General features: G+C 43.9%; 1 protein-coding gene across 1 annotated transcript in view; it reads right to left on the reverse strand.

Annotated features, from left to right (window-relative positions):
- Window positions 1–22,289, reverse strand: part of CASQ2 (calsequestrin 2) — a 76,868-nt gene that overhangs the window by 20,364 nt on the left and 34,215 nt on the right. The window contains exons 5-8 of the mRNA XM_004026405.5: window positions 20,420–20,493; window positions 14,531–14,661; window positions 13,056–13,101; window positions 5,456–5,510 (exon numbers count right to left, since the gene is read on the reverse strand). Coding sequence (XP_004026454.2) covers window positions 5,456–5,510; window positions 13,056–13,101; window positions 14,531–14,661; window positions 20,420–20,493 — 306 coding nt within the window. The remainder of the gene's footprint in view (window positions 1–5,455; window positions 5,511–13,055; window positions 13,102–14,530; window positions 14,662–20,419; window positions 20,494–22,289) is intronic.

Consider the following 22,289-nt stretch of genomic DNA (forward strand, 5'->3'; position numbering starts at 1 on the left):
ATGATATGGTGTTGCGATGAAGAGAAGCTTAAGCTGATGGTTACAGAGCCCAGACTCGGGGCTGGACTGCTGGGTTTGAATCCCAGTTCTATCACTGATTAGCCATGTGAGCTGGGGACATTATTTAACTTCTTTGTCCCTGTACTTTATCATCTGTACACCGGGGAAGATGATAAAAACAGCACCGAACACGTCGGGTTGTTGCAAAGGTTAAATATGTTGATACTTGGTAAGTGCTTGGAATAACATTCAACACATAGTAAGAACCAGGCCAGGCACAGTGGCTCACACCCATAATCCCAGCACTTTGGGAGGCTACTGAAAATACAAAACTTAGCCAGGTGTGGTGGCCCATGCCTCTAATCCCAGCTACTCGGGAGGCTGAGGCAGGAGAATCGCTTGAACCCGGGAGGTGGAGGTTGCAGTGAGCAGAGATGGTGCCACTGCACTCCAGCCTGAGCAATAGAGGGAGACTGTCTCAAAAAAAAAAAAAAGAAAGAAGCAAATGTTAAATTTGGTAAACCAAACTTAAAATCAAAAGCTCAAGGAGTTAGTTAGTGGTCCTACTTGAGACAATTGGTCTCAAAAAGATTTTTACAAGAACCCGAAGCAGTGGAAGCTTGGATGGAACAGAGCTTGGAGACGTTCCTTCCAGGGCCTGTCACTAATTCTGTTCCACGTGTGCAGACAGCAGCCTGTCCTTGCATTTCCAGCTTGTTAGTGCTAATATTCCCAGTGCCCTTTGAGGATATCCATCTAGCATGCACTCATGTAGAAACGCTGCTTTGCAAACCTTTCATCACATGTTATAAAGAAGATGTCAGCCTGACACAGACACATCTAGGGGTGGTGAGGAAGAGAGTCATTCATTTTCAAACCTGTCAGACGAGCGGCTCTGGCGGGCACTTTGAGCGCAGGAGCTGGAGGAAGACTGGCAGCACCACCAGGCAATGGGCAAGAGCACAGGGCTAGGAAATGTCCTTCCCAGCCAGGCCTGCCTGAGGGCATGGGATGAGTATAGCAGGAGAGATCTGGTGATTAGGCTCGAGGGCCAGGAGAGCAGACTCTGCCTCCTGGCAGGTGGAGGTGGGAGTACAGGGTTGCTGCCTTCCCTCAGCTTCCTACCTTGGGTGAACTCAAGCTCTTGGCCATGAGGGTCATGTCAGAACTGCTGGGGGAAGAAAGTGGTTGGGGCAGCTGGATCACTGGGACGTGTGGCTGTTGCTGCTGTGTAATCTTAGATCCCAAACCTGGACAGACAGTGGGAGGAAGCCTGACTTTTCTTCCCTAACTTGGCTCTGAAGCTTCCAGGTGGTTTTGTGCTCTTCTCACCTCCGCCTGCTCTGCCTGCTCGTGTCCCCTTCCCCAGTACATGCGGCAGCACTGCACATGCTCAGAGCCTGCACTGGCTGGGGCATTGTTTGGAGTTGGTGTGATAGGTTGAACTGTGCACAGGAGGGGCCCTTGGGAAATCTAAGCTCGATTTCCCACTATTCCTATAACCCTGTGATCTTGAACATGCCACTGCATTGCCCTGGGTCTCCGCTTTCTTGTCTTTCAAATGTTGGAGGTGGAGGAGATGGTGAAGGGCAATAGAGAGGCAGGAAGGAGGACCGAATGATCACTTAGCATAAGGCCCTGCTACAGACGTATATGCCACTCAGAGTTGCTAACCTGACGACTTCATATAACTCTATGGCAGGGCCTTGTGGTTAAGGGTGTGGGCTGGGAAGACAGACATCCTCAGCGTCATTCCAACTTTATGCTTCCCAGTGAGGTAAGCTCTCTCAGCCTCAGCTTCCTCAGTTGTAATAAAAATAATGCCTTCCTCATGGGGTTCTTGTGTACATATAAGTACACAGTAAGTGACAATCATCATCTTCCTCATAGTCATGATGTATTTAGAGGTCAAGACAGCCTGCTTGAATTTGAATCTTGGCTTAGGTACAGTGAGTGATTTGGGCAACTTATTTAACCTCTAAAACTCAGGTTCCTCATCTGACACTAGAATAATAATCATCATGCACGTATTACAGAGTGGCTTTAGGTGCTAAATAAGGTCATCTACATAAAGCTCCTAGCACAGTTCCTCAATACTGTTAGTTCTTTAAGAAGAACTGTATTATTTTCCTGGAGGTATGATCTTCTTCCTTGGGGTGGTGGGGGTAGGTGTTTGGTTGGGGTGAAAGGCCATGTCTAACTTGTTAGCAAGAGCAAAGGAATGCAGAGGGACTGTTTTGCAGGAATGAAATTCCTAGTCCTGCAGTCAGGCCCATTGCCCCAGGTTACACATCAGTGCTCTGCAGGTAAATCACTGATTAACCACAAATTCAGAGTCAGGGACTTTCACAGACAAGTCTTTCCCTTTCCCAACCCTGAGTGGCAAGGCCCTTGCTCACAGAAGATGCTTCTAGAGCTCCTCCCCATCCCCCTGCCCTCACCTCAGTGCATGCTTACAGCTTCCCAGTACAAGCCCCAGCTTGGGCTCTTTTGGGGAAAGGCACAGCTTCAGGCCCAGGGATATTTGTGCAGGGAGGAGGTGGAAGTAGTTTCTGGAGCTTGATTCATTACAGCAGCAATCTCGGTCAAACAGGTTCCTGCAACTTCAGGGAGGCCTCTTTGTTCTATTGTTCCAAAGAGCCAGACAGGCTTCCCCACAATCCTGGAAGGGGGCAGGTGAGGTGGGGAAGGAGCCCTCTGGAGTCTGGCCAGCAGGCTGCTGCCTATGGCAACTGCATCTCTGTTCACATAACACCAGGGATCCGATTCTGTTTGATTATAGCTTGTAAACCTTAGGCAATTGGCTTCCTTTGCTATTTGCTCCTCCAGGGAAGAGTGGTGGCCGGAACCTGTGGAAAACCCACTGAAACCACACTAGCTTTTTCTTGAGAGGGTGGAGACAAGGGCTAGATCATGTTGAAAAGTGAAAAAGACAAGAGAGTGCTCAGATAATTCAGAACATAAATTTGGTTTTCATACAATGGAATATTATTTGGCCCTTAAAAGGAATGATATGTGCAATGTCATTGGGACACCTTGAAAACATCATGCTAAGTGAAAGATGCCACACACAAAAGGCTACATATTAAATGATTCCATTTATATGAAATGCCCAGAATAGGCAAATTTTAGAGATAGTAGGTAATTTCTGCTTGCAGAGGTGGGTGAGAGAGAAATGGGAGTGACTGCTAACGGCTATTTTTCAAAATGTTCTAGAATTAGATACTGATTATGTTTGCACAACTTTGTGAATGTACTAAAAACCACTGGAATCTTCACTTTAAAAGGGTTACTATTATGGTATAAGGATTATATCTTGATTTTATAAATTATATGATAAAAAATGTGGGTTTCACTCTGTAAGAAACTATGGAGGCTATTAGTGTATTGCCAAAAAAGGGAAGGAAAAGCTGGTCTGCCAGTGAAGATTTTGGGGCTCTGTCTTGGTTGGTTATCTAACTCTCTAATCATCTGCCAGACAAATATTTATTGAGCACCTACCATGAGTCAAGACACTGTGCAAGAATCAGCTATATATTGATGAAAAAGGCGATCTGTTCACCGTTCATGATCTGCCACTAACTGTGTTCTCTTGGGCAGTTTGTTTAACTTCTCCAAACTGCTGTTTCCTGATCTGTCTAGTGGAACCATCTCTAGATCTCTCCCTATGAGTATACAAGAGACTGAGGTCCCCAGCAAATACCATGAAAGTCTACATTCCCTTGACTTCTCTGGTTACATTCTGGGTTGTCCCAGGGTTTCCAAAATGCACTTCAGAATCTGTGCTTCCACTTTCTCTTGGGGACTCTCTGTCTCACAGAGCACTGCCACAGGGAATTGCTACCTGCAAAATCAATTTTCCTGCACTTCACTTTCCACTGGTGTTGAAAAGAGTGAAACCAGAGAAAAGTTGTCCAAGTGCCAAAAACAAAGTTACCCATCCATTTACAGGGTCATCTTGCACTTTCAAAATAAGCTGCTCATTTTCCCCAGTTCTTATTATTTAGGGGAATGTTTCTTACTTCATTTCCAAAGCACACACAATATTTTATGGATCAAAGTATACATTTATCCTATTTTCAGGTAGAATTGTGGTTGATATAGGCTAGATGGCAAAATAGGTAAATAAACTTTTAATGTGAACAGAAGTTCACACGTGCACACACACATGAGCACACACACACCCTGTAAAGCTGGTATGTTTTAATATCTCCCCCAGTGCCCAGTGTACCTTTCTATGTTTGGGCAGCAAAGCAGAATGTTTGAGGTTCTTGAAAGCATCTCCAAAAACACTTTATAAAATCAACTGGAGAAAAAAATAAAATCCCGCTAGGCTTCCCACACCATCGGCAGCAATCGTGAAGCTGGCTTGCCCTCTGGCCCACTTCTCTTCACTGTGTACTACCCCAGGATAATGTAGCCCTTGTCACAAGACTTGTTGTCCCTTCTCTGTTCTATAGATAAAATTTAAGACATGGTGAGATTAAAAGTGATATGGTTTGGATCTGTGTCCCCTACCCAAATCTCCTGTTGAAATGTAATCCCCAATGCTGGAGGTGGGGCCTGGTGGGAGATGATTGGATCGTGGGGGTGGTTTCTTATGATTTAACACCATTCCCCACTTGGTATGAGTTCTCACAAGATCTGGTTATATAAAAGTGTGTGGCACCTCCCCACCACCTTGGTCCTGCTCCTGCCATGTGAGATGTCTGCTCCCGCTTTGCCTTCTGCCATGAGTAAAAGCTCCCTGAAGCCTCCCCAGAAGCAGATACTGCCCTGTTTCCTGTACAACCTGAAGAACTGTGAGCCAATAGAAGCTCTTTTCTTTATAAATTACCCTGTCTCTGGTATTTCTTTATAGCAATGTGAGAATGGACTAATACAATAAGATTTCCATTTGAGTTTCTCTTTTAGGTTCTGCATACCAGTAAAACTACTGACATCAGCTGGTCTAAAAGGCTGAGCGAGGAGCTGACTTATGGAAGAATGCAGTTTCCACGTCCTCACGATTTCATCCCCTTACCCAGATCAATCAATGACCCCAATTTTCCAGACCCTCACCTTCCATGATCCTCTTAAAAACCCTTGCCCAGAACCCCTTGAAGAATTGGATTTGTGGCCTGAGAATCCCTCCTCTTACCCATTTGGCAGCCTTGCAATTATTAAACTCTTTCTCTGCTGCAAATCCCACTGACTCAGTGTGTTGGTTCTTTGCTGTGCAGCGGTGTAGGAACCTGGTAGTCTATAACATTCTGATTTGTTCACACCTTTTCTTCTCTTAGCGGTGTGCACAATTGAAAACGAACTCATACTTAATGGGCGACCACCAGGGGGTGCCCAATATCTTGCAGTTGCATTGTGGATGGGATGTGAGAGAAGAGAAAGGTGAGGGCTGACAAAGGTGAGAAATCAGTTCTTGCTAAAGCTGTAAAAGAGCAGATTGAAGGTTTCCTACCTGGATCACTCTTCTCTGCAAAGGCCACAATGTGGATCCCATTCAAATCATCTTCCTGTATGAGAAAAGTATGAAAAGTTACACTTCCAGCTGGAGGGGTACAAAGGACTGAGCCGGGGACAGGGACTCAGAAGCTGGAATGGAAATAGGAGAGGTAGGGAGAGGTGTGGAAGCGGGGATGAACACAGAAGCACAGAGGAGTACAGTGGGGCTCACATTAAGGAAGGAATGCTGAGGAGCAACTGCCAGGAATGTATAGGGTTTGGATCAGGGACTCAGATAAATGAGTTTGCAAGACAGGAAAATACCAACCACACGCAAGACATTAGCACTAAATGAGCCTCACTCCTGTGGTCTGATGGTTCCAGGAGTGCAGCAGTAAAAGGCAAAATGAGAAAGAACATGAGTCTGGTTTATCAGGAGATCTGAGAGCAACAGTGGCTCTGGAGGCAGCTCAGTAAAAGCAGCTGTCAGTCTCTGTTTCAAGAATTTACCACTGGCAGATAGAGTCAGTGATACACCAGATTATGGAGGCGTCTGAATGCTGTGGACAAATCCTGAAACTATATCCAAATGGATGGCAGACAGGAATCATTGAGGTCAATTAGGATGTGGGCTGGTGTTGTTCACACAAGAATGACAGACAAGGGTTGTGCTTCCCTGTTAGGACCCTGCCTACAGAACCCATGTAGTGTGTAGGGGACACTGCTAGAAGTGACCTCTAGGTGACTTCCTTGAAGTCCTTGCCCAGTCAGTATAGGCCTCCAGTGCATTTCTGAGGCTGCAGGAATTGTCTGGAATTTGAGTGTAAGGAAGGTTGAGGGTGTGTGATTGAGAAAAGTGGTGTATGGCTGTGGGGGCAGGGGCAGGAAGAAGAACCTAGAGAGAGTATTTTAAGTCTATGGGGCAAACAAGGGGCATTTCATGTCTCTACACCCTGGGCAGCAAGGACCCTATGCCTTGTGTCTCCTTTGCAATGATTATTCCTGGAGAAAGAGGAGCTAGAGCTTGGAAGGGGCTCTGCTATCACAAATGTGATTCTCAGGAGACTTGGGGAGGAATATGTGTGAGAAAGAGGCACCTGGGGACAAGGCCGAGTGCATAGTGATGATGAGACATGGGGAGAGGTATGCCTTGGGCACCCTGAACCTCATATCAGAATCATCCTATGGAAAAACCTCCAGGCGTCTCAACCTTCCCATGATCTCTGTTTCCATTTCAATTGATTTTAATGCTGGTGCAATCCTATCTAAATGCTAATTTTTTTCCTTTGAGTTTGGAATGGACAAAGCCTCCACAAATCTAAGAAAGATTAAGTGGAAAATATTATTATTAAAAACAAGAGAGTGGGCACTGCCTTGGTCAGATTCTCTGGGGAATTTAATTTTACAGATATACGCATGTGTGTGCCTGTGTGTGCTGGCTTATTACACAAATCCGACAGCAACCAGAAGGGGAGTCTGAGGTTTCACTGTTTTACATTTGCTATTATCGCCAGACAGAATATCCCGATCAGTTCTCATTAGGCTAGCCTGTGTCTCTGTCTCCTGCCAACAGATGGGAGTGAGCGCTGTTAACTCTGTGAAGCAGGCTTCATTTCTGTGTGCCCTGCTAGAACGCATTTGGAAATTGGCTTTAGAATTAAGAATCCATATTTGTTTTCTAGAAGGCTGCTCATAATACGGCTGTCACTCCCCAGACCCAAGATGGTCCCTGGAGGGAGCACTGTCACCAAGGGAAAGAGCCTGTCACTATGTGCGTCACAAAGATTCAGCACGCAGACCTGTATTCCACATCCACAAGGAAGCAGGCCAGCGCTAGGTGCCAGGCATTTTCAAGTAATAAACTCACAGAGCCAGAACCCAGGGGCAAGCTGGCAAGTTGGGGTTACTCAGTGAGAACCCAGCTTGCACAGGGGAGGAAGAGCTGTGCTGACTTCAGGGCTGAGAACCCCCGGGGCTTCTCTGAATCCCACAGCCTTTGCTACCCAGATCTCTCATTTGGTCTTTAGGTTGTCTTGGAAATTCTGTTTTTAATTGCATGAATCTTCCCTCCTCAACTAGATGGAAAGCTCACTAAAAGAAGGGATTATGCCTTAAGATAACAACAGTTATTAAAGTGGCAACAATGTCTGCTACTTGCCACTTTTTCTGTACTTACTTTGTAAGTACATTATCTCAAAATCTCATAAGAAAGTCTTACTCTTATTGAATGCTTGAAGACTCAAAGTGACTTACCTAAGGCCACAGAACTAGTAGTGACAGAAGGGGGATGCAAGCCAGTTCTGTCTGGCCCCAAAGCCCACTGTCTTGGTCCATTCGGGCTGCTATAACAACATATCAAAACCTGGGTAGCTTATAAACAACAGAAATTTATTTCTTACTGTTATGGAGGCTGGGAAGTCAAGGCGCTGGCAGATTTGGTGTCTCACGAGGCCTGCTTTCTGGCTGAGAAACAGTGCCTTCCTGCTGTGTCCTCACGGTGGAAGGGACCAGCTAGCTCTCTGGGGCATCTTTTAGGGCATTAATCCCAACATGAGGGTTCAGCCCTCAAGACCTAATCACTTCCCAACGGCCCCATTTCCTCACACCATTACCTTGGGGGCTATGATTCCAATGTATGAATTTGCACGGGTACACAAACATTCAGACCACAGAACCTGTACTCTTTCTTTCTCACCACCACCAGCAGAACAGGCTCCATGAATTTATTCCCCTGCAGGGTTTGCAGAAGATGTTGTAAACTTGGATCAATGGCTCTTAAGTTGAGAGAGGCTGGAAAGAGACCTGTATATAAAGTAACTGAGTGCAGGATTTCCCAAAGAACCGGAGATTTGGGAATAACGTCAGTGAATCCCTTCCTTCGGATACCCCAGCACTTTGTACGCCCCTCTGTCGCAGCAGTGAGCATACTGGGTTGGCGTTATATGAGACTGTTTCATCTACTTAATCTGAGCTCTTAAGGACAGGAGAGCAATGTTAGTTTTATAACCTCATTGTTTAGCACAGAGGTTCTTTTTAACGCCTATAGACTCAAAAAGGGAGTATGGCAATAAAAACCTTACTCACTGAAGAAAATTAGAAAATATTAGGTATACCAAGAAGAAACTATGCTTATCAATTACCTACCAACAACATATATTACCACTTAATATTTTACTCAGTTTCCTTCCAGTCTCTGTTGAATGTTTGTTCTCATGTTGAATGAAGAGATGCAAAGAAAAATGTGGTTAAAATAAGCAGGCTCCCTATTTAAGGTGCAATGGAGTGACCTAGATGCTTGTCTGGGGGTCTCTGACCCCATCTTGAAAGTATTTTGTTGTTGCAATATAGGGAGGCTTCTTTTAGAAGAAATTGCTGACTCTCCTTCCCTGTGGGCAGTTCCCCAGGACTCTAGCGGGCCACTTGGCTAGATGGAGGGTGAGGTATCCAAGGGGAATGACAGATCAGCACTGGGTCTCTTTTTGCCCTGCCTCAGCTTGACATTCTTTGAGTATTTAAAATAAATAAATAGCTTTCCAATATACACACAGCAAATATTACCAGGCACCAGTTTCTTTAGTAATCATATGTGATGTGTTTTCTATGGCCTGCATCTTAAAAACCTGCACAATTAGAGAGAGAGAAAGATCAATAGTTGTTTTAGTCCTAGATGGCTTTCCCATCTTATTTAAATATTTCTCAGTGTCTCGGGAAGTAGATGTCTGGGGAAGTGGATGTTGAAGATAAAGACCTTTCTTTTTCTTTCGAAACAGGGTTTCACTCTGTTGCCCAGGTTGGAGTGCAGTGGCACATCTCGGCTCACTGCAGCCTCTGCCTCCCAGGCTCAAAGGATGCTCCTGCCTCAGCCTCTCAAGTAGCTGGGACTATTGGCACACACCACCACACCCAGCTAATTTTTGTATTTTTTGCAGAGATGGAGCTTTGCTATGTTGCCCAGGCTGCTCTCGAATTCCTTGACTCAAGCGATCTGCCCACCTCAGCCTCCTAAAGTGCTGGGACTGTAGACATGAGCCACCTTGCCTGGCCAAAAAGACTTTGAGGTTCATTAACTGGTCACTTTCCACAACCACATCTGTGGTTTAAGTTGCTGTGGCCACGTGGCCCACAGGGATGGCACTCTTTAGAGCAGTGACCTGCTAGGGGGTCCAGGTAGAGGAGGGGGTATGGAAAGTGGCTCCTCAGAGGTCCTTTGGATGGACTGATTTCTGTTTCTCCCTTTCAAGGAAACGAAGATGACACTGGAGAGGCCTGTCCTGCCTTCCCTCTAGTTGGAGACTTGAATGACGGGCTGACTAGGTCTGGTTAGGGTTCCTGGGTAAGACATGAGGCTGTTCCAGAACAGGGAGGGAAAGAATAAACCATTTCAGTTGCCCTTTTCTCTGCCTGGTTAAATTCAATATGCTGCTCTCTTCCCCAAGTTAAGAACAATTCAATATGCAATAATGTGGAAAATATGAGCCATCACCATTATTTTATATTATAGCAAAAGGCTGTATGTTATCTTATTCATTAAATGAAAAGAAAGGAGAGAATGAGTTCCAATGAAACCAGACACTGAACTTCCTTTCTGAACATCTGCCTCTAATATGTCAACAGGGAGTATTTCTGTAGCAGTGTGGGATATGTGAGGACACAGGCTCCCCATCTACAGAACACCATGGTCTTGAGTGATACTGCTATGACAGGAAGGAAAGACCTGGGAGAAGGGGTCCACAGTGTTATATTCCCTCCCTTCCTAGAACCTAGATAATTGAGACTTGCCTCTTAGGAATAAAGACAATAAAAAGAAAAAAACTGAAGATAAAGCCACAGCAGAAGAGAACATCAATAATGACTCTCAATTTAAAGTGGTATTTTGTGCCATGAAAGACAAAGACCAAGACCCTGTTCCAAATTAAAGGTGACTAAAGAAGCATAAGCAGGCCGGGCGTGGTAGTTCATGCCTGTAATCCCAGCACTTTGGGAGGCCGAGGAGGGAGGATCACCTGAGGTCAGCAGGTCAAGACCAGCCTGGCCAACATGGTGAAACCCTGTCTCTACTAAAAACACAAAAATTAGCCAGGTGTGGTGGTATGCACCTGTAATCCCAGCTACTTGGGAGGCTGAGGGAGGAGAATCACACGAACCTGGGAGGCAGAGGCTGCAGTGAGCCAAGATGGTGCCACTGTACTCCAGCCTGGGTGACAGAGGGAGAATCCGTCTCAAAAAAAAATAATAATAATAAAAGAAAAAGAAAGAGAAACATAGGCAAATGCAAGTGTGGAATCCTGGATTGGATTCTGGGCCAGGAAAAAGAGACGTTTTTCTTTTGCAGTAAAGGACATTGATGGGACAACTGGCCAATTTGAATAATGGTAGTAGACGTATTGTATCAGTGTTAATTTCCTGATTTTGATAATTCTATCTCTCTATATCTATCTATCTATCTATCATCTATCATCTATCTGTCTATGTATCTATGTAGCTAGAAGGGATGGTAAAATGTTAACATTTGGGAGATCTAGGTGAAGAGATAATGAAGTTCTTTGCACTATTTTGGTACATCTGAAATTATTTTAGGGTAAAAAGTAAAAAAAATTTTAAAAAATACTATTTTAAAGCACTATTATATCTTTTTGCTATTACTATTTTAAAATACATTAATAAGACTCTTTTTTTTTGAGACAGGGTCTCACTCTGTTGCCCAGGCTGGAGTGCAGTGGTGCAATCACAGCTAACTGCAACTTCTGCCTCCCAGATGAAAGTGATTCTCTTATATCAGCCTCCAGAGTAGGTGAGACTACAGGCGCCTGCCACCATACTTGGCTAATTTTTGTATTTTTTGGTAGGTATGGGGTTTCACCATGTTGGCCAGGCTGGTCTCGAACTCCTGACGTCAAGTGATCTGCCCACCTTGGCCTCCCAAAATGCTGAGATTACAGGCATGAGTCACTATGCCTAGCGATAAGACCCTTTTAATATCTTTGAAAGGTTTAAACGTTAGGAAAGTTTGTTTCTATTGTGCTGAGTTGTTATTAAATAGTCTGCTCCTCTGGACTGGATTATTTACCCTTTGGTATCTTGTGAAATGTTTGCTCTACCTTCAAACATCCAAGTAAGTTACAGACCAGTAAAACAGTGTCAAGTTGCTCCCTGGTTCTGTTCATCCATCATTTCAAAGAATTAAATAGATAAATACTTCCGTGTTAATTCCTTTCTCCTCCTCCCCAGCCCTCACGCCAAATGGCCCCTTGTGGGGACATAGTCACTCTGGGGAGGCATTCTGCAGAGAACACCAGGTTTGGCTCCAGATGGCCTATATTTAAGTTCCAAGAACTAATGGTTTTTAGTTGTGTGTCCTTTAGTGATTAATCTGTATGAGCGTCAGCTTCTGACTATGTCAAACAGGACTAAAATAGTATTTGGTTTTTGTTTGTTTGTTTGGGGAGACAGAGTCTTGCTGTGTTGCCCAGGCTGGAGTGCAGTGGCGTTATCATGTCTCACTGAAGTCTCAAGCTCCTGTGCTCAAACAATCCTCCCACCTCAACTTCCCAAGTAGCTGGGACTACAGTTGTGCCCCACTATGCCCAACTAATTAATAATACTTGTTCTACATCACTTTCTAGAGCTATTGGAAGATCCAAATAAAAAGATGCATGAAATGCTTTGAAAAATGCTCCACAGCCTTTGTTATTTATGAACTTCTGTACATAAGGTGTGGGTTGGGGGTTTATCTCCAAGGCCCTCTATCTAACACTGTCTGAGCTGCCTGACATATTATCCATGACACAGACCTAGAAGACAAGTTGGCTCAGCTGCTTGCCAGTGCCTTCAGTTGATATTTTTAAAAAACAGCTACCATATACTGAACCCTTCATATTCATCCTTATAAAAAGTCCCAATTTTAGATGAGGAAATTTAGACAGCTCAGAAAGGCCACAGGACTTGACATAGTACACAAAGCTACTAGGCGGCAGATTCTGGACTTGAACTTTATAGCCTGAGTTCCTTCTACTGTGTTACTGTGCGGCTCTGATGGTCAATGAACAGAAGCTATAGTCACTGTGGGAAATTAACTAAGAGCAATTTTGCCTAGTGAGTAGTACCAAAGAGGCTTGGATTGATCCATGGAGAACTGTGTTTTAATTGAGCGTGAAGTTGTCCATGTTTTTGTTTTGTTTTGTTTCATTTTTTTTGAAACAGTGTCTCACTCTGTTGCCCAGGCTGGAGTGCAGTGCCAGGATCACAGCTCATTGCAGACTTGACCTCCCAGGCTCAAGCAATCCTCCTGCCTCAGCCTCCCAAGTAGCTGGAACTCCAGGTACATGTCACCATGCTCGGTTACTTTTTGCATTTTTTTGTAGAGACAGGGTTTTGCTATGTTGCCCAGGCTGCTCTCAGACACCTGAACTCAAGTGATCCCTGGCCCCGGCCTCCCAGAGTGCTGGGATTACAGTTCTGAGCCATCGTACCCAATCTGTCCATGTTTCAAATACTCATCTAGACATCCACCTCAGCCAAATAAACTTGGTTTGAGTTTGGGGACTTAATCTAAGAAGCACTCCTCTTTGGGACTATACTCATCTCTACAAGGCAAAGAGAGTTTGCCTCTTTCTTACCCATGTTTCAAACATTTCTTCTGGGCGCAGGCGACGTAGAGTGGGTCTGGAAAAAAAAAAAAAAAAAAGAAGGAGCTTCCTTGAGTAGGGATCACTGTGGCAGCCACAGCAGCCATCATGAAATGTAAAATGAGATGATGCTTCCTTTGCAAGGCATGGAGAGCCCTAAAAACCCACTTATCTTCTAAGGAAACAGACCTGCTCTACTCTGCTGTGTCAGACAGCGAGCTGGGCCAAGCCACTCAGCCTCTTCATAGACCCACTGATCCAAGAATTATTAAGTCTTTTACAAACAATGGGTCAGAGGGCACAGGGTCAGCTCATTCCCAGGGCAAGATGCCATTTCCTTCCTCACAGATAGCCACCACTCCAGAGAGCCCACAGCAGGCCTGGAATGAGAAACCTGAGGGGGAAAACAGGAAATCTCGGATTTTGTAGGTTAAAACTGCCTTTGTTTTATCATCTGGTGTATACATTGACAGTCCTTTAGGGATATTTAGGGGAGCAGACAGGATCTATAGTTTGCTCATAGTTTCATTTCTTTCTGAATATTGGCAAATAGTGCTGGACGTATTAATATTTGTTCCTCCAAGTACTGCCTTCCTGAAGGAACTAGGACTGTCCAGGTGAGCGGGATCACAGTACTGCAGGTCCAATGAACACACTCGTGTACATGCCAGGTAGGGTGGAGGGACAAGCCAGTGAGTCCACTACCATGTTCCATATTCCCATATCTTCCCTCCTTCAAGAGCAGGGGTCAAAAAACTACAGCTGGTGGGACAAATCCAGCCAGGGCCTCCTGTTTTCCTAAATAAACTTTTACTGGGACACAGCCACACCCATTTGTTTATACACGCTCCATGGCTGCTTTCATGCCACAGCCGCAGTTAAGTAGTTGCAGCAGACGCCATCTGGCCCACAGAACCTGAAATATTTACCATTTTGTTCTTTACAGAAAAAGTTTGCTGATCCATGCTGGAGCTACACTAAGTGGTATCAAGCATTTCTCTCCCAGAAGTTCTACACATAAGAGTGTTCATCCTTGGCTAAGTTACTTAACTATTGAGTCCAATTCCTTGATCTGTAAAATTGGGATAATAATAATTACTCCCTAAGGTTGGAGATTAGATAAAATAGTTTCCCTAAAGCACTGGGCATGGTTATTGGTATATGGGAACTTTCACTAAATTGCTATCATTCCTAGTATAGAATTTTATTTATATCTTGCCCTGGCTTTGAGGGGATTTGCTGACTGAGGGATTTATCAAACTCTGCTTGCAGGTGCAGACTTAGATTCAGAAGTAATAACATCCCTGCTAGTCATCACGGATCAACAAAGCCATACTACTGAGTTCTGTACTGCTGGGGTACTAACTAGGTTGTTGCTCTTGGCAGGTCTGAAATGTTAGCACAGAGAGACTCCTCTCCATTCCCCAGACCCCAGGCCCCCAGCCCCCACATGCCATCTCAGGCACCTTTGGTGTTCCTTCACAAACTCCACCAGCTCCTCTTCTGTGTAAGGTTTGTTGGGGATGGCAATGGGCTCATCCATAAATGGCTCATAGAAGTCAACCTCATTCATCTTCAAAGATAATTTCTTTGCAACCTGTAACCATTAGAAATAAGACAAAGTTTATTTGAATGCTAGTCTAGAATAGCAATGTGTTGTCCATCTAAGATAAGTGTGTATGTTTTCTGGCAAAGACATAAAACAGATATACAGTTTTAACTTCAATGTTGAAGTGACAGGAACTTATCACCCAAGGCCTGGCTAGACTAATCTTCTTTTGTGATCAAAGAAGGAAAGATAGGAAGGAAAAAGACTTATCTAGCAAATGAGGGTCAGGCAGTGGCAAAGAGCAGTTGAGATGTGAAGTGGGAAATTTAATTCTACAATCACCATCACTCTACTGCATTTGCCAAGGCTGGATGGGAAGCAAATGCCAATGGAGCATATTTACTATCCTGTGTTGTATGGATTTAATGGAACCAATGTTGATAAAACAGGCAATTGATGGAGATCCTTAAGGCATATAGGTACTCAGAATCAGAACCCAACCCATTAGCTTGTCTTTGATCTGCTCATAGCCCTAATTGCTTTTTAGGTTGAAGTGCTGGCCCTACAGTTAAATCTCTCAGTACCCAACTTGCTTCATGGTTTGTCAGGCTTTGGGAGCTGCCCAGTTTGTCAGCAGTTATGAGGTGACTGACCATCTTGCTTTGTTCTGGGTGGAAGGGCTCCCTGGGATGCAGGACTTTCAGTACTAAAACTTGGACAGACCCCAGTAAGCCAGGATGATTTGCTCATCTTACAACAGATAAAGAGCTCGGAGAGCCAGCCAATAGCCAGGAAGACATTTTCTCTCTGGATTAAAGCGGCCACATGTTCAGTGTGTTGTCAAGGCAGAATGGTTGCTGTTTGCCTGCACAGCTGCTGAACTCAGGACCTCTGTTTGTGAAATGATTTGAGAGGCCTGGAATGTGCAACGCTCTATAGAAAACCAAATGCCACTCTTTTCTAGTTCAGAGCTGTGGTTCAAGAAAGCGCGGGGACGAACAGTGGTTCCCTTTAAGCTGAAGAGGAATTGCCTAAGAGCTGATGCACTGTGGTGGTAACCCGTGGTGCCGTGACCCAGGGCAGCTGCAACTAACTGGGGAAGGGGAGGAGCTGGGTATTGCATAAGCTCTTACACAAGGAGATCCATTCTGAGGAAACACTGATATCCATATGGTTTTTGTCATCAATTGCTATGAATTCCAGGTCACTATATTCTGAAAGGCATTTCATATAGTACTTAAGGGAGAGAAATTCCAGCATCCTACTCAGAGATCAAGAAAACAGGCCATGTTGACAGCTACAGTCAGTCAAGGGAGATTTTATTGTCAGGTTAATTTTAAGAGAGGGAGACGTGGAGTTTTTTCTAACTGTTTTTCCCTCTTCTCAGGGGTAGGGGGGTGATGTAGATGATGAGGTGATGAGGCAGGGAGCCAGAGTGGGCAAGAAAATGACATTGAGTTCTGGTTTTCTGAGTTCACTTACTATGTATTCTAGGAACCAGAAGACTGTTTCCATGAAAGGAGAAGCGATCAGAATGAAAACAGTAATAATAACAAACATATGGAGTGCTTATCACATGCCAGGCACTGCTGCCAGGTGTTTTAGGTTGATTCTTTGTTTAATTCTCACTTTGATTGTATGTGGTAAGAATGATTATCATAGTTATTTTACAAGTGATGAACCTGAGGCACAATTTGGGTAAGAAATTTGTCAGGATCATATATCTGGAGGGAGCAGAGCCAGAAGTCAAACCCACCTGGTGGTGGTGATAGTCTCCAGTCTCTGAATGCCAATGTCTGGGTCCACAGTGCTGTCTATGAATGTAAAAATTGTATTGTCGTGTCCTTAATTTAAGTCTTGGAAATGCTAAGTAAAAATTTCCCAGGGATCTCTTCACTGTCTACCTACCACCATCATGGAGTGCCCTCATCTTGTATCTCAGAGAATCCCTCTCTTTCATTCTTTTTTTTTTTGTGAGACAGAGTTTTGCTCTTGTTGCCCAGGCTGGGGTGCAATGGCACAGTCTGGGCTCACTGCAATCTCCGCTTCCCAGGTTCGAGCGATTCTCCTGCCTCAGCCTCCCGAGTAGCTGGTATTATGGGCACAGGCCACCACATCCAGCTAATTCTTGTATTTTTAGTAGAGATGGGGTTTCGCCATGTTGGCCAGGCTGGTCTTGAACTACTGACTTCAGGTGATCCACCTCCCCCCTCGGCCTCCCAAAGTGCTGGGATTACAGGCGTGAGCCACTGCGCCCGCCCCCCCCCCCCTTCATTCTTATTATTCCTATCTTGGATGGTAAGGACTGAAGGGATTTGATTGGTTGAAGCTTTTATTCATTCATTTATTCAGTAAGTATTTAGTGGGGCCTACTGAACCCAAGGCATTATTCCAGGAGGAGATCTGGTTCATGGGTATTAGCATTATATAAGAATGAATTATATTATTAAGAACCAAATGGGTCCATAAAAATGAATTCTTTCATGCTTTTATCTGTTAACCAGTTGGAATAGATTTTAACAAAGATAAGAAAACTACAAAGTACAATGCCAATTTTCTGACATGTGCATGTGTATGAATTTTGATACAAATCATTTTTCCTCCAGTTAGCAAGTCATTTTAGTTGTTGCCAATGAAACCAACTCAAGTATTAGGTTGGTGCAAAAGTAATCGCAGTTTTTGCCAAAAGTAATGGTTTTTGCCATTACTAAATTTAGGTCTTCCCAACATCTATCTTCTCCACTAACTTTGTTTAGTCACAGCACCCTTTGGCTCCAGTGTGATTTAAAAAAGAAAGTGATTTTTCGTCTCATTGTTCACTCAGACAGACAGAGGAACAGGTCAGTGGGCGGGGACATGGGATTATAAGAACTGATATTTTTCAGGCTGTGAGGTGCAGCAGAGTGGAACCATTGTTGGCCCTCTGACACTTTCTTGTTCTAACTGCTTCTTCAGAGAGGTTGGGCCTTCGTGTGGCTTGATTTAGGATTAGTATCAATAGATCAGTACTGGTCCTAAACCTGCACACCCTTTAAAATTCCTTGGGAGGCTTTTGAAAATGCAGATTCCCAGACACTGCCACAACCCTAAAAAATTAAAATTTCCAGGGCTGGGGCCCAGAGACTAATGGTTTTAAAAGCTTGTTGGAGAATACTAATATGGATAGTGGTTGGGAACTACTGACTGACAAATTTACATCAGCAGCCATGACATCACACCCTCTTTAAAGTCTTGCAACTCATATGATGTATTTATTGGTTTGTTTACTTTTGAACTTTCTGTCTTTCCATCTTCTCTTTCCCACAATAAACTTTAAATTCTAAAGGGCAGGAATCTGCTTTGCTCAATGTTGTGTCCCTGGCACTGAGAAGAGGGCCTGGCACATATAAAGGGCACTCAATAAATACTTGTTGAGTGAATGAATGACTGAATTAATTAATTAATTAAGGACATTTCCAGTTGAATGTTTCCCCAACTTTTAGAAAATAGAACTCATAACCCCATCTCATGTTCCTCAATAGATTCTTCTTCCTAGATTTCCTAATGTTTTCAGCAGCTTCATAATTTTTGCTGTCTTGACGCCAAGACTTGCTGTCTTAAGTTATTTTGAGGCCTTCTCTCATCATCTCATCAATGGCCAGATCTTCTTGTTATATCCACTTTTACTAGTGCCAGTTGTTTTTTGCATTTTTGTGACTGCATTAGTGCTTTCTTGTCCCTTGCCTCTCCTGGTTTCAGACCTCAACAAAGCACCTCCATGTCCCTCTGAGATTCCCTAGGGTGTGTTGTACAAACAGGTCTTTCAGCCACTTCACATTTATTACTTTTCTCCTCTTCTGTCCTAGCACTCCCTGCTGGAAACCACTGAGGCTCTACCAGGTGCAGTCATGCCTTCTGGACTCCACCACCTCCCCTTGGACACCCCCTCCACCCCAACTGACGGATGCAAGTTCTTAAGCACCAAATGGCATCAGAGTTCTCTCAGTGCTCTCCCCTCTGTGTGCCTTTGTCTCTTTAAATATTCTGAAATCCAACAAGGCTACATGAACACTGGCACTTATGACTCAGTGTCCTACAGAGTTTGAATAAAGCATCTCTCTGAATTTTTAATCATAGCCTGACCTCACCTTTTTCATGGGCCACAGGCATGAAGCTATACAGTTGCACTAGGAGGCACTTCTACAAACAGATACTACCCTGAGCTCAACGTTGAACCACCCCTCTAAAAACTAAGGCTTTGTTGCTGGCCAAATTAATTGGCCTGCCTCTCTCTTCCTTTCAGCTGGATTCTTACCCAGGAGCCACTTTAGCCACACCAAGTCCATTAGAACCAAATGCTCCATCAGAACCATATGTCAGTAATGGATTCAGTTTCGGCTTCTCTGTTCCTCCCTTTCTCTACTAATATCCTATCCAAGCCTCCCACTTCCTGGGCCTAGATGATTGCCTTCTTATGAACAATGGTGCTCATAGCTGGCTAACTATTACTGAATGCTTCCTGTGCGCCAAACACCAGCTAGGCAGTTTGCATATATTGCTTCTTTCTCTGGAGTAAAGTAGGACAGAGCATTGACTTTGAAATCAGGCTGGTCTGAGATTATAGCAAGCTTCTCAATTCAGTAACTACATGATCATGAAAAAATCACTTAATCTTTTAGCACCTCAGTTTCATCCTCTGTAGAATGAGGATACTAATTCCTCCCTTATGGGAGTGTTGAGAGGATGAAGTGAGAAAATCCATGTTAACTTCTTAGCACACACTCTGGCACAAAGAGACTTCTTAGCACAGACTCTGGCACATAAAAATTTTTTTGAATTTTTTTTTTATATTTTTATTTTTTGAGAGAGGATCTCACTCCATTGCCCAGGTTGGAGTACAATGGTATGATCACAGCTCACTGCAGCTTCAACCTCCTGGGCTCAAGTGATCCTCCCACCTCAAGCCTCCCAAGTAGTTGGGACTACAATTGTGTGCCACCACACCCAGCTAATTTTTGTATTTTTTGTAGAGATGGGGTCCCACTATGTTGCCCAGACTGGTCTCCAACTCCAAGGCTCATGCAATCCACCCCCGTCAGCCTCCCAAAGTGTTGGGATTACAGGTGTGAGCCACAGCACCTGGCCCATAATAGACAATACATGATAGCTTTTTTGATTATTCTTGCTCAAGATCCCTCCCAACTGTAATACAACTAATTAGGATAAACATTCTTCAAGTTTAGATTATGTTACTTGGATTATAGACCACTCTTCTGGATCACAGGCTTGAAGACAGGGCCACGTCCACAGAAGTGGTTCATCATATACATGAACTGAATGCAATCTCATCCCACCACGCCCCTTCCCTGCTTCAGCTCACTGGCTTCCTCTTGTTTTTCACAGAACACTTGCTTGAACTAATCACAGAGGAGTTCCCATTCTACTTCCCATCCTGACGCAGTAGAAGGGGAAGTATGCAACCCCAGGAAGGGAGAGGATACCCCCTAAGGAAAAAAGAAGCAGTGGCTCAGTGGGCTGGCACACTCTGGGCCCACACGTTTCCCATCTCAGTGTATAAGAAGATAATGGTGGGTCATCACTTTTCCTTGGATGTTTTTATAAATATTCTTACATCCTCTGACTTAGTCATCTTTGTACTCATCTTAAATCCAATAGTGATTTAGTGATATAATTCTTAACCCTTCTAGAGAAAGAGGCAAGGGGGGATGGTTAATGTTGCTAAAAGAAAAGAAAGAGTGGTGGGAGTTCAAACTTTAATTCTTCATGCCTACAAAACTGTTCAAATTGGGGTTTCATAGGTACTTACCCCTTTGTCAAAGGTGGCAAAGAATTTGATGTAAGGCTGGAAGTGTTCAGCTGCTTCTTCAAAAGCCTTGTAGTCTAAGGGGAAAAATAAAGATGAAGGGAGAGACATTTTCAAGATGAACACAGAAGAATCTTCTTTTTAAATGGTGTAGAGAGTAGAAAGCCAATTAATCCTGATTGGATAATAATTTAGTAGGTATTGTTTAGATAGATATTATTTAATATTATTTAAACCCATAGTTCCCCCCAAGGAGTTGGAATTGACTGGCATTCAAACGCCCGAGAGAAGACCCATTCACCACACTTTTATGAACTGCAGGTAGAAAGCATGAAACAGAGGGAACCGGGAGGAAAAGAGAGAGAAAAAGACGCGTAAAACTCCAAACCGAAATAAAAAGACCTTTCACTCTAACTCACTGCTACATATAATCATGCCCTCTAGAGAGAGTGCAGTTTGCCAGAATAAATGAGCCCTAAGTAAGAAGGAAATTTGTCTCACAGTGTAAAGTAACCTCAATCACAATTGACATCACAGAAGTATTTTAAACTTCTTAATGGAAGTACTCCTGTTGCTGAATTCTAGTTTTCTTTCCCTGTTTTTCATTTTAAAGTTTTCTTTTTTATTCTGATGCCTCAAGAGGATTTATTAAACTTAATCAAGTCCTTGATTGACTATGGTCTCAAACTTGAGTCCATACTCGCCGAGGCAGTATGAGATCAGGTGAGTGTGGGAGTGCTGTACTTTGGTACACCTGGGGAGTTACTTGGGAAAGAGATTTGTCCTCAAACCTTAGTTGTGAGGGTGATGGTAATTGTGGTGGTGGTGGTGGTTATGAATAAATGCTATAAGCCTGAGAGTCAATGAGCCTGTGATTTATTCTTAACAAGATTAGCTTCTTTCCATTTCATGGAATTCCATTTCCCTTAACCGTGTGAAGTATAAACCTTTGTTAGAAGTCTGGGACCATGCAGAATTTACTAAGATTCTATCAAAATTTTTTTAGAACAATGTTAATCCAGAGGATACCAAAATGAATAAGACAAAGATACTGATCTTCAAAAGTTCTCAGCCTAGAGAGAGCTATTGATCCTTAAAGAATCAAAATGCAGCATGATAGTTGTTACAACAGAGGTGAGTGCCGCAAGCACAGGTGAGAGAGGGGTTGGAAAGTCATGAGAACACTTGCACATACTGATACACACTCACACTAACTTGTCCTCATAAAAGTAAGCAGGTAGTCAGAAAAGATATCCTGTAACATCATAGCTGGGGTCGAGAATTGGGTGGAGGGGAGAAGTTGGCTGAGAGCATTTGAAGAATAAATGGAGTGAAAGTAAGGAAGTAGAATGGCTAAAGCAACACCTAAGCCATCTGTGTCTGAAGCAGCAGTGGGCTCTGTCAGAATCCTCTGTCCCCCTCTTTTCCAATCCCCATGTCCCTGATGAATTTCTCTTCCCCTCCATGAACTCCCACCCTGATGGAAAGAATGGCTTAGGCCTGTGTCAGGAGCTTTCTTTCCTCTCTTGGAGAGCTGGTCTACATCACTTTAAGATGAAGAATGGAGCAAGGTGACCTCCAGATGGGTGATTCAAAATGTGGCTTGACCTTTAGCCTCAGCCAAACAGCAGTTGTTTTCCAAGAAGCCTCCTCTTGTCTTCTGCTCTGTTGGAGCTCAGGTCATCTCTAGGCTTTCCCTGCCTCCTGACCAGCCTGTTCCTGGTCCCTTCCAGTCAGACCCCTTTCCCACTTTCTTTGATGACTCTTTTGGCTTCTGGAATAGGCTCCTGAACATTGAGTTCCCAGCCTCCAGCTTACTAAAAACTTATCTTAGCATTTTCTCTCCTTTCTTCCCCCTCTCTCAGGGTTGTGC

This window comes from Gorilla gorilla, chromosome 1, assembly GCF_029281585.2.
Source record: "Gorilla gorilla gorilla isolate KB3781 chromosome 1, NHGRI_mGorGor1-v2.1_pri, whole genome shotgun sequence".
NCBI classification, from domain to species: Eukaryota; Metazoa; Chordata; class Mammalia; order Primates; family Hominidae; genus Gorilla; species Gorilla gorilla.